At 42.1% G+C, this 13062-nt stretch overlaps 1 protein-coding gene across 15 annotated transcripts in view; it reads right to left on the bottom strand.

The window, feature by feature from the left end:
• Positions 1–3731: 3731 nt before the first annotated feature.
• gramd1ba (GRAM domain containing 1Ba) overlaps positions 3732–13062 on the bottom strand; it is a 188273-nt gene continuing 178942 nt past the window's right edge. For all 15 annotated transcript variants that reach the window (XM_069182761.1, XM_069182753.1, XM_069182754.1 and 12 more), the window contains one exon: positions 3732–12847. In XM_069182761.1, coding sequence (XP_069038862.1) covers positions 12758–12847 — 90 coding nt within the window. In that variant the 3' untranslated portion in view covers positions 3732–12757. The remainder of the gene's footprint in view (positions 12848–13062) is intronic.

Below are 13062 nucleotides of genomic sequence, written 5' to 3'. Positions count from 1 at the left end.
TGTTGTCTGTGTTAAGCTGCTGTTGCACTGCAATTTCCCTCACGGGATCAATAAAGTATCTATCTAAATTAGTATTAGAAAAGTGACCTTTTCTGGTCTCCTTCTTGCTTTGAATTTTCATTTGCATTTGCATGTGGATGAAACACGATATAACTGACAATTGCAGTGTAGAAAATTGCATAGAAAACAAAAAGGGTACTACATGAAAAATTTTGTGTGGTACGTGGTTTATTGGTCAGGGGCGTTATTGTTTTTACTGGGTTTTATTTCACCCAGTACAGCATGTACAGTACGCACGGAAACTCTTTCTGCCCTGGGCACGACTGTCCTTGAATAAACCAACCAGAGCACCATAACCAGCCTGACAGAACGGTGTTTTTCAGACTCTGGTTCTGTCAGGATGGGCTGGCCCTGTGGATAGGCAAGGTACTCAACAAGACACAGACAGGATAAAGAAACCTAATTACAACAGCTCTCAGCCCAGGTTGTCCTTAATGTGTCCACTTGTCACTTCTGCTGGGAAACAACAGTGCATGTCAGCAGGAGACTGGCTGAAAATTGATTTTACCTTCACAGCTTTTATGATATTTCACTTGACTATGCTTATCAGATCCACTTTGTTTCAGTATGTGTACAGAGCAGTGATTCTCAGCATTTACTGCAGATACACCCTTTGGTTCTCAAAATCAGTTCTCACACCCCTGATCACAAATCACTGAAGCAGCTCTGTTCTTTAAACCTAACTCATGTCATCACCATAGAACGAAAAGAGATAGAATTATGGATTATTTTATGCTCACAGTTAAATAAAGAATACATTTAAAAGTACACTTTTTGAAAGTTTACCTTGAAATACCTAGCTTTTTTGGCATTTGCATTTTTGATGATATACCTTCCAAATAAATCTGGCCTGTCTCGCACCCCCCAGAAAGGGTGCATGTTTGCACCCCAGATTAAGAGCCGCTGATATAGAGAGTCAAACACCTGCAGGTACAGTATGCTGACAGTTATCAAATACTGTACATTGACTGGTGGTAGAATAGACCTTTAACTAGGCTGTTTTGTTGGAAACATCTAACATCTGGCTCTGGCTACAGAAAGCAATGACCAGAGATCTCTACTCAAGCTCAAGTTAGCCTGGGACAGGGCCTGACCATGTCATTGAAATTAAATATTATAAATGGATCACAATATGGCAGCATGAGCTCTACTATTTGCTCTTTTGCACTGCTTATGTCACGTGGAGAATCTGCTATCTGATTTTATATTAACTTGTGTTACGAAGCACAGTTTATTAATTTTGGAGTCCAGTAACTTCCCAAATGAGCTTGTGTGGCTCCTGTCACAAATGTTGGCTGAACTGAAGTCGTAATCCATCGGTCTGGTCTTGAGTTACCTGTAGCACTGTCCCAGTAATCACCCAGTGAGGACAGATATCCCCAGGGCAGAGAGAGCTCACATTTGCTTGTGAACTGTACAGTACTGTAATGACAGAACCTTGACCTGGTCTTCACCAGGCCACACTAAAACCATAATCGATCCTGACATGGTGACAGGTGTTCACACATTTCCCCAATCTGAAATGACATTCAGGTTAGTAATACGTTTGGTTAACCCTTGAATAGGGCTCCTTCATTCAGGAGCTTTTAAAAATATTATCATCTTAATGAATATATTAGCAAGAGACCTGGTGAATATCTAAATGAATTATCCAGGAACATTCTAGATGGTAAATCCATCCCTCTAAATGGATTTCAGCTTTTACAAGATTTTCTTAACATGGTCTGGGACCTGAATTCCCCTGTGTTCTATACTGTACCACAACTGTACACTAACTTATTATCTGATTAGGGTGAGCATATAACTTCGTCTGCATTGCGAGAGAGGACTCGCTCACATTTTGCTTAATTAATTAAGCTCGTAGGAAAAACGGAACAGAAAAAAATAACTAAATGGTGTTTTTAAAGGCAAAAACAAAAGATTTTGTCATCTCATTGTTGTTTGGTTTTCTGGAGTTAGCAATAGGGTTAATCTTTCGCTGACGGTACTGAACCTGTGTACGAGTCTGTGTGAGCAAAACCAAACATCTCACTTCTGTAGTAAAGCATTTCAAGGAAAAGAAAAAGTAATTAATGGTGTAAACGTTATAGTGTGCTGATTGGGGCGGAGCATAATGTTGACATCTTTCATTCATTATGCTTGATTGTTGTTTTCTTTTCTCCCCTTCTGCCAAGGGGAAAAATAAATATATAAAAAAACTTCAAGGACTCTGTGTACCCTTATAATAATAAGTATTATTAATAATAGCTTCATATATAATATGCAGGTGGGAGAATTAAATCTCTCAGTGGTTTCAGGTTTCCTGTGTTTTCTGGAATAGCAGACCTTGGACAACCATCGCCCTGGCTGCCCTCTGGGTTTGTCAGGGTTGCAGACCACAGCTGGAGGAGGCGGCTGTGAGCTAGAAGCAGTAGTGACCGCGCACCTCGTGCTCTTCTTTTAAAGTCACTCCACACGTGTGAGCACTGGTGCACAACTGGTCTGCCCACATCAAACACTACACACCTGTGAGGTCATGGTCACCCTACAAGGTCGTTTTTAAATGACCTTCACTGTCCAAATCTGACTTTAAGAGTTGGAATTCTTGGGAGCTTCCAGTGCACACAGGTATTTGTAGCTGAACAAACTGTCACCCCAGTGTATGCTGTTGGACAGAGCCAGGGCATTCGACTCTCCAGGCCTCTCTGTATCTTTATCCTGAGCCGTCTGAGAACAGCCCTCCTGTTCAAGGAGTTACCTTTGGGCCTGTACGCATTCGCAGTAGGACTATAATTGAACACGGACAACAGTTGTGCAAAACAAGCACTACATATGATACCTATAAAGTTTTAACCAATTCAAAGTAGGGAGGACTACCCGCGTTAACGGAGTGAATGACGTGGTCTGTAAAGTTACAAATCATTTTAAAAACAGTGGCGACCTCTAGTGGTAGGAAAGGGAGTCGCAGTTTCTTAGTGTTTCCTTTATCCTGAAGTGAGCCGTTCACTTAAGTTCGTTTATTTGTCAGTCCAGCCATATACAAGTATACAGAGGAGCAAGATATCAGTCTCCAGGTCTACCGTGCGAATACAGACAGACTAGGTTTCCAGATTTGGAGTAGGTGCAGTAGGTACAGTACCAGTGTGTTGAGGAGCCCAACAGCCTGAGGAAAAAAGCTGTTATGAAGTCTGGTGGAGCTGGCCCGTATACTGGGATACCTTTTACCAGATTGTAGGAGGGCAAAGAGGTTGCAGGAGGGGTGGGAGGGATCGTCCACAATACTGGAGGCTTTGTGTGTGCAGCGTTTGTGGTAGATGTCCTGAATCGACAGAAGGGAAGCTCCAGTGATGTTTTCTGCTGTATTGACGATTACAGAGGGAGGTGTTAAGGTTCATTGTGATTGTGTTGAATGCTGAACTGAAGTCAATGAACAGCATTCTTACATAAGTGTCCCTCTTATCCAGATGGGACAGAACAAGGTGAAGGGTGAGGGATATGGCATCATTGGTAGGCCGGTTGGAACTATATGCAAACTGGAGGGGGTCCAGAGAGGTGGTGAGTCTGGACTTAATGTGGCCCATGACTGGCCTTTTGAAGCACTTCATGACAATTTGTGTTCAGGCCATTATGGACGATGTATACATGGATATGTTTAGTTGGGCAGAAAAAATGAAAGAGAACCAACAACAGGGCACCGTAAGAGTTTGTTCAATACTTTATTCATACCTCCATTCTCTACTTCACATGAACTGGATAGCCATTGTATCGTAGTCTCTAGTAGGCAAAGTTATCAGTATATACCTAACCCTGCGCACAGCGCAAAGTTTTTCAGCTGTGTATATATACTGTAAATATACATTCTGTATACATACAGCATATATTTATAAATATATTTGAGATTTTTATATATAGAGATCAAAACAAGTCTAAAAAACATATCAGATCCTTAATGCACATACATCAGTTAGATAATGCCATGACACTCTTAAAGTACACACTTTTTAAAATCTTTTCTTAGATATACTTTTATACATTTACATTTGCTTGTGTCATTCAGTGTCCGCAGGCTAAATAACTGGTGGCTTCAGATTCAGGAGCATTTTCAGCAGAAGGCTGTCTGGAGTCCTTGAATTCTTTGATACAGTACATCTGGAAATAATACTGGAGCTATCTCCCCTCACACCACAAATGTATAGAGTGGTAACCCAAATTAACACTGCCATCAAACTTCAAATCAATGTCTAACATTGGCTTTATCTTGTCCAGTTCAGACCTAATTCAGTAACCGTTTGAGCTGGTTTTAATCCAATATTTAATTCTGTTCTACTCAAATATTTTCAAAGGTTAGTTTTTCAAACAAGTGACTGTAAATGCTGTTCAGCTTTACTTGAATTTCTTCATTTTTATTAACAAATTCCAAAAACACCTCAACCGATCACTGGCTTCTGTGGAAAGTGTTCAATGGGTGTCGCTCTACAGCTACCTGGTGGGGAAAAAAATTAAGTTTGTCGTTGGAATCCAGCAGGTGTTGCACAAAACTGGACAATACTCATCAGGGTTAGATGATGAAGGATGGATTTGGGCTGAGGAACTGCCCATGAAATTATAGCATTAAGAAAAAATGTAATATCTAACAATAAATCAATTTAACAGCTACTGTAAAGCTGGCAGTTTAGCTGAGAGTGTTTCAGCACAATGCAATGGGGGCTGATTTCCAAATACTCAATAATATAAAGAACACAATGTAAGAAATCACCTTTATTTCAAGCTCCATAGACCTAAACTCTAATTATAATGAGATGTACTTGTCTAGACTTTTTTGACTTGAGTTGCAATGTGAAAGATGATCTTGTCTCAGTGAAGAGAACAGGTTTAATTTAGTTGCACGCTGGGAAGAGCTACAGTACATGGGGCTCCCGATCCCTTCTGATTCCCAAAGTTTGGGCAGCCCAGTGAAGCATGGCGGGGAACAGATGTTGGGCTAAAGAGAGCTCATTTCCAAGCCCTGGGAGACCCTGCCACATGCAGGAGGGAGGGAAAACAAAAATGAAGAACAGTGCAGCCCAAGCTCTGCGCTGTGTTTTTTCACATTATTACACCCTTAACAAATGCATGGAAAGGCTGAATGAATAAAACAAAGCCAACATGGTCTTCACTCAGTAAGGATCTGAATCCAGCTGGGCAACCTGTCACCTGAATCCCGTGACAAAGTGCCGAGCTCTTTTGCTGATTTCTAGCAGCATGTAGTGAATGTTTTCATTACCATGAAGGCAGACGTTGTGATCACTTACTGAGTCAAGTGTGGTTTCCAGTCATAATAGCATAAAGGAGCCTATGTAATCACATTAATAAAGATACTGCTGACACTACTGTATTCTAAAAAAAAAAACACACAGAGCAGGCGTTCCCTCAATATCTTTTATAAAGATTTTATTCTACTTGATTCAACAAGTGCCTGATCATCTTTGCAATAATTTCTATAAAACAGAAATATATCCAACCACTGGGATTCAGAAATGTAGCCATAAGCCCAAGGGAAGAATTTCATTTCAGTCCTGCACCCATGACAAGATCAATACTATTTTGCACTTAAGCTGCTCACACCAAACACTGCATACAATTCCAAGCCAAAAGCATGCTTCAAGATATTAACAATTCATTGCCAACAGTGTTACAGATTAACTGAAGTACAGTACTGAGAAATACTAAAGGTAGCTTTTTTCCTTCCTTCTAGGCCTTTATGCACAGTATACAACGCAGTGTTTCCAAAAACAACAATACAGTTTGCATGGAGGTGTGCCCACTACTTTATCTAGAAAGACTGGAGTACACAACATACATTTGGATTTGAAACTCGGTGGCTAAGGCTCCCATTAGCACTTGGCCATAGGAAGTACAGTATAGACACCCCACTACGTTCCGTGCTAAAACAAGCATGCACCACTAGGTCAGAACCAACTCATCTTAAAAAAAACCTTCAATAAATACATCAATTGCATATGAGAGGGATACTTCAAAGGCAGAAAATTACACTGAGAACAGTCATGTTTTGTGGTACCTAAGCTGTACAGGGAGTTGCCAGAAAACTTTCCTTTGCTCAGCAGCAGGAGTGAACTGGAGGAAAGCTGCTGCCTGACCAGAAGAGTGAAGCCAGCCTTCGTGACACTGAAAGGGAATCGCAGCACTCTTATCAGTGCTCTTCCTTCTGCGGTTATGCGTTATAATTGGTCCTTTTTGATCTTGCTTTAGATAATGGAAGAGTACCAACATTAGGAAAGGAAGGCTTAGAAGAGAGTTTGGTAATGGGATTATAGAGGGGACAGAGACTAACAGGTTCTCAACCTCTCCTGTGACCAGTGTATGTTCTTTCAGGGCTTTGGCAGCAATCGCAGCTTTCAACAGCAGCACTGCGTTAAGTGAAGACTAACCAATACAAACTGCATTTTTAATGCGTTTTTTTTTAACGCAGCCAAATCCTCCAGTAGCATAATGGCTGTGAAATATGCCCGTCCTGATTTTCTGTTGTGCAACAATGCCATGTAACAAATCGAGGGAAAAAAAGAATACTCCAGAGAGAATTCGTCTCGTTTTACAAAGGAGTTGAGAGATGTCTGACGATGAAGCACGCATTGACCATCATCTTTCAGGATGACGAAGCCAAATTGGGCTTTGAAAAGGCTTTGAAGGACGTGTTTCCAATCCACTCCTTTTAAAGGAGTGTGAACATTTTGATGCCCAAGTTTGAAGTGAATATGGTTCACAGTACAGTCCATATTTTGCCAGTAGAGTACACGGAAATTATGGATCTCAGCTCAGGAGCATGCCCGAACCATATTCACTTCAAACTGGGGAATCAAAATGTACAGTACCACAGCAAGGCAGCAAAACAGTGGTTAGAAAGCTCTGAAAACAGACAAACTGAATACTCCCACATGTAACACGTGAGTCTGGATATTTGTGTAAGCTTTGTCCTTTATAGGACAAGAACAATGGATGAGGTGTTTTTTTTATTTTGAAAACGCAATTTACCATAAAGAAATATAAAGTGAAAACCTGGCCCAATGACAACCTCATAATAGACAGTACAGTACATTCTGCTGTTGCACTGTCCTGACAGAATACGGATCCTAAAAACAGATTTTGTATCCAGCACAGTCGTTCGATTTTCAGTCGATGAATTCTATGTGCTATTTTCAAGTGCAGGCCATAACTGCCCATCAGCTCTCTGCGTGCAGTCAAGTCTGTAGCCTCCATGGTGTGGCTGCACCGATGCAGCGTAAACATTTAAAACTTTATTTATTAATACTAATTTATAAAATAACCTCATTTAATGGATTTTATATTTTTGGATAAAATGCATAAACCGTTTTCCATCATTTGATTCTTAAATCGATAAAACCCCTTAAATCCTCACCCCCAATAATAACACAGAGTGCCCTAATGGAGTTGGAACATTGTCAATTCTCCTGCTCCAGGAGCTTAATAAATCAGGAGCCTGGAAATTATTGTCTTGGGAGGTTCAGTTCTCTTTCGGAAAGGTTGCTAAAGTGCAGCTTGTTTTTTTTTTTTGCTTTGTCATTCGGGGTACATTCAACACTTGCACTCCATGTGGAAAGAAATTTCTGCATCTGGGAGAAACAAGAACTTTGTCGTGACCACCAACAGTAGGGACAGACTTGGTGGAACCAGACCTGTTGAATTTAAGTCAGTTTTGCAGTTCAAGACTGAATACAGTAGTGTTCTCTTGAAACACCCATCTTTCTACATAAAGGCTTTTTAAAAAAGATACTCTGAAGATACTGCTACTAATCACCAAATCTTTCATTTTCATATGGAAGATTTCATTAGAAAGGAAAACAAATGCATAAAAAACTCTTAAGTGCGGGCACCTTGCTTAATTTCACTAGTTTATCAAGGGTAACACTTGTTCTTTGAGCTACACATACCGGTCAGTCAAGCCTGTTCTTAGATGACTAAATATTCAATCACCCTTGCAAGTGGTGGCCGAGATGTACTAGTGAAATAACCTGTTTCATATACAGGCTGTCGATGCTTTTGTCTGCAGCTATACATAAAGCTCACGGTGTTGACAATTTAATAAGCTTCACATCCCCCTTTCGACATCATTAACATGCAGAAATGCATGAGGTTGTAGTGGCTGGTGATGCTTGTCTGTTGTCACCAAAGGGATACTGTCTCACCCGTTCTATCCCACCTGTCCTACACCATAGACTGCAGTGCTGTCAGTCAACAGCAGGGGGCCTCGCACTGCGATGCCTCCAGTTCACTCCAGTGCAGGATCTTCGGCGCTGCTGCTTCCTCAGCAGTTATACGGATCCTGCTACTTAATGGTATGGCTGAAGGAACTGAGAAGCTGGTTACTTGAGGATCCTGCACTCGAGTGGATTGGAAGACTGGGGGTTCAAGAGACCCATTCCCTGCAGTCCCAGGAATGAAGAGTGCAAAATCTCCTCTACACACATTTGTGATCTGCAGCCTGCTATGACCAAATACAGAATAATTTAGGTACAAAGCAACAATCACGTCTGGACTGAGTTTTTTGTTGGTAGTTTTTACCAGTTCTCTGTAAACTCAGTTTTTCTTTGCTAAATGAACTTCTCCAATCGCAGTCTTTGGTTTCCTCTTTCCTTAAATATTTTGTAAACTCTAGCACAAACATTTGGTTCTGAAGTGTTTGGGAAGTTCAAAGCAAAGCCTACTGAGTAGAAAAGTGAACCTTTATAGATACTTGAAATCTGATGCAGGATTCATCTGATGTACAATAAACTATGGTAATCATTTCAAAATAATAATAAAAATTCCTTACACTTATATGGTGCTTTTACAGATAATAGGGACTCCCCTCCACAACCACCAGTGTGCAGCCCCACCTGGATGATGCACCAGTACTCTCCCCACACACCAGCTCTCAGTGGGAAGGAGAGCAGAGTAATGAAGCCAATTCATAGATGGGGGTTATTAGGAGGCCATGATTGGTAAGGGCCAATGGGATATTTTGGCCAGGACACGGGGGTTACACCCCTACTCTTTTCAAGATACTGCCTGGCATTTTTAATGACCACAGAGAGTCGGGACCTCGGTTTTACATCTCATCCGAAGGACAGTGTCTTTTTACAGCATAGTGTCCCTGTCGCTATACTGGGGCATTAGGACCCACTTAGGCTGCAGGGTGAGCGTCCCCTGCTGGTCCCACTAACAACTCTTCCAGCAGCAACCTTAGTTTTTCCCAGGAGGTCTTCTGATTATACAGGGGGAAATGTAGATTTTACACCATTTACAGGAGGTTTGATTTAGCAAGGTGATGGCTCAGAACATATTAACTGGCTTTGTAGGAATACTGCTATTAACACATGACAGTACTAGTAGTTCCATGTGCTCCTTTTGTTGTTGTTGTCCTGTACAGTTAAAGTGTAAAAAACGTTTTTAAAAGCGGTCTGTAAGATCTTTCAGCACTGCAGAATTCAGCTATTAAATATTAATTCATTGGATACAACACTACGTGGCTGCTTAGATAAAAAGACATCAAGCACGTGCCTAAGAAAAATAAAAAAATTGAATAAAAAGATTGCAAGGCTGTTTTCACTGCTATGGTAGTGAAGATTTTATCAAACCAGTGCATTTTAAAGGGAACAGATAATACAGTAGTGCTCTCTTGGTGGCACCACAGTTCCATATAATTTACACTGAACCAGCTGTCCAACATCAGCACGTCATGTGAAGCTGAACAGATGCCTGACAGATGATACAGCTTACAACAGGCCACAATCCCAGTTTTGGTCAGACAGCTCATGGATCTGAATTAGGATTTTTCTGAATCTTTGCTTTATAATAGTAAACTATCTTGTAAACTAGCTAGATTCTTTTCTTTATATCCACTAGTGATTCTGTCAATATTTGTCCTTTTAGTTTTGTACAGTACATGCATTCTTGGTGTGTATATTACTTTTGGTCCAAAAAATTATGCATACTGTACATTTCCTACACTTACTATGTGTTCTGTATACATAGTATGACAGGTTTTCAGATATTAAGATTTTTACAGGTAGAAAAATACTTTAAAGTTTGTTAAATAGCAGAGATCACTTTTTTTTTTATTTCCAGAGGAGCCAGTCATCATAGTAATTAACCATTACTTTGTTTGGTCATCATCCAGTTCAATTTGTCTTATACTACAATGTTCAGACTGCAGCCTTGTGGCCAGACTTCATGTAAGCTGAGCGCGCAGATGGTTGAGAAAGATCTTTGCAACCGCAGTAGTTGTTTTTCCTGCCTTGTGCAGGAAAAAAAAATGCACTGCAGCATCTGACTTCATCCTATCGCAATATTCAGGTCACATCCTAATGCTTGGGACACAGAGGCAAGTTTCAGGTGTTTTGTTTTTTAGTGTCGGGCAGTTGTTTTCAATCCAGCCATCTGCTGCTGCTCACAAACTGAGCTGTACTCAGTGAGGTGGGTGCCACTTCCAGAAGGTTAAGCGCACATGGATCCACACATTGTGGGTTTTGAGCTGAACAGACTGAGATAAGGAATTGTTAATGCATTCTGCATGTCACTGGCAGGCCTCAACACACCAACAGACAAACCGGGAAAATACACATTACTCTTTCCCTCTCTTTTGTTTCCTACACAATCTTCGACCTACAACAGCTATATACTGTACATAAATTAATAATAAATACTGGTAATTGCATCATAGTTCTGAATATATTTTCTCTATATATATATTTTTCCCATCTTCAAGCATGTTCAATATAGATATTCACAGTTTATTTTTCAAACACTTTCGTAATTGACATTAAGCTTGCCCCTAGTAGTCCAGCTGCAGTATTCCTTTTCCAAGTCAAAGATTTGTTTCGTGAATAGTTATCGGGGGGTGATCTGGTCTTGTCACGTGCGGTGCGCGCTCCCTGGTGTCGGGGGAAAGCGGTCACTCAGATGACCTGATCCAGCCAGGCATGCCCTCTGAGTGGCCTTCATTTCTGAGCGCTCGGCTCTTTCCGCACGCTTCAGTTGCTCATATCACAGATAGATTAGGATTAAGCCCTCAAATACCTTTCGCCAAGGGAAACGGATGGCCAAGTCCAGCCCCTGTATCTAACCGCAGGTCCGTCGGCTGCGTCAGAGGTCCCACGGATGAGCTGTGGTCCCTGAGGGTGACCTGGACACCAGCCCAAGGGTACATTCTTCTTCCCGGCCTCTGTTTCACTTCCTACATTCAGATGCACAATCTACTGCAAGGGAATCACAGCTCGTGCTGCGAGATCTCTCGGCCAGCGTGGCCTCCCCCCACCGCGCCCGTCACATCGGACGTTTCTTTCTTTCTGCTTCTCCGGTTGTTGGGGTTTGTGGCCGGACCAGGCTCTGAGACCCCACGCTACTGCCAGGCAGAGAGTGGAATGAGATCATTTAAGAAACGGGGACGAACTCCAGCCCCTGCCGAGACTCGGGGGTGCCAGTGAGAGCGCCGTGCCCCAGGCGCCCCGTAATCAGACCGAGAGAGCAGGCCCAACGCTAACTGCAGCAGCCCCGGAGGCCCCGCGGGTCACGGCGCCGGCTTCAGGATACATTCGCCTTCAAAGAGCCACCTGGTGCTTGGAGGGTGCGATGGGTTTTCGACTTGGGAGCTGACCCTGGGGGGAGGGGAGGGGGGGGCAGGATAAGGTGGAAGGGGGGAGTCTTACATTCTTGCTGAGAGGGGGCAAAACCGACACCGTGCACCTCTGCCCCTGACCGCCACAGCCACAGACAGGCACGCGGGCTTCTTCTTCGGCTTGTGTCCCTTTAGCATTACGCAGTTCCAGATGATCTGAGGTCAATATAAGAAACCCTATTCTTATTGTATTATAAACATATAAACATAACACCATGGCACATTTCTAACAGGGAAACCTGCCCTGTTTTTTTTTCCCCATGGAAGCCTGGTAAAAATGAGCCCTGACAGCAAAGATATTTCTATAGAAATAAACAAAAAAATATATATATATCATACATATACTGTATATATCAACATTCCTATCTTACAAATAAAGATCAGTGCGTGTCTACTGCTGCTCTGTAATCTACCTGGTCCCAGTATAGACAGAGAAAAAAATAAAAGGGATACTGCAGCACAGGCCTCTGGGTACAGTTCGCTCGGAACAGCCTAGAGATCCCAAACGACTAGTAACAGCAAGAAACCCTTTTCCTTTTCTTTAGTCTGAAGAGCGTCCCGCTGTCTTGTGAACCTGATTTTTTCCCCAAGTCCGAGACGCCTCAGACCGAACAGGACCCGAACAACGACGCCTTCGTCGAAACGTTCGAAGGCCCCTAGCAAAGGTTGGGTTTCGAATTTCGCGTGCCAATGATTTTTGTTGTTGTTGTTTTCTGTGGTTTTGTTGCTCCCCACCATCTTCCCGGAATAACGCAGTAAAAGCTGACGGTACAACATTCTAGAAAAGGACAAAACTAAAAATAACAAACAAAAGTAGTGTAGGCCCAGGTTAGCGTGGCTGCTATCTTCCCATGATGCCTCAGTGCAAACAGCACTCCGCTTCCTGTCTGTGGTTGAGGGTGAAGGTATGGGCAGCAGCAGTCAGACACAGTCCCGCTGTCCTGTGTTTCCAGTACAGGTACTGGTTAACCTTTTACTTGTACGCTTATATACAGTATGTATAGTTATATATTGCACACCATTCCCTCTCGGCCTATGAATTGTTTGTCAGTGATACCGACTCCTTTTCTCTTCCGTTTCTGAACTGTAGTCCCTCAAACCAATGCCTTTCTGGAGGTTTAACAGAGAGTCCTTCATCTGTGAAAACAGAGAAGCAGTTTCAGTTTTAACCTCACTGCACCTAACTTTTGCTGGGGTGAAAAACATAGGGCCAAGTTAAAAAAGAGAAAACCAGCCGAACACAAAATAAAAAAAAAACGTGCACATTAGCTGCATTTAAAAAAATACATTGAAATAAAAACTGAACATCAAGGTGCTTAACTGCAAAAACAGTAAAGCTTCAGGTAATGTTC

Source organism: Lepisosteus oculatus, chromosome 23 (assembly GCF_040954835.1).
Source record: "Lepisosteus oculatus isolate fLepOcu1 chromosome 23, fLepOcu1.hap2, whole genome shotgun sequence".
NCBI lineage: Eukaryota > Metazoa > Chordata > Actinopteri > Semionotiformes > Lepisosteidae > Lepisosteus > Lepisosteus oculatus.
The sequence above is the reverse complement of the archived record's forward strand: the minus strand, read 5'-3'. Positions and strand labels throughout refer to the sequence as shown.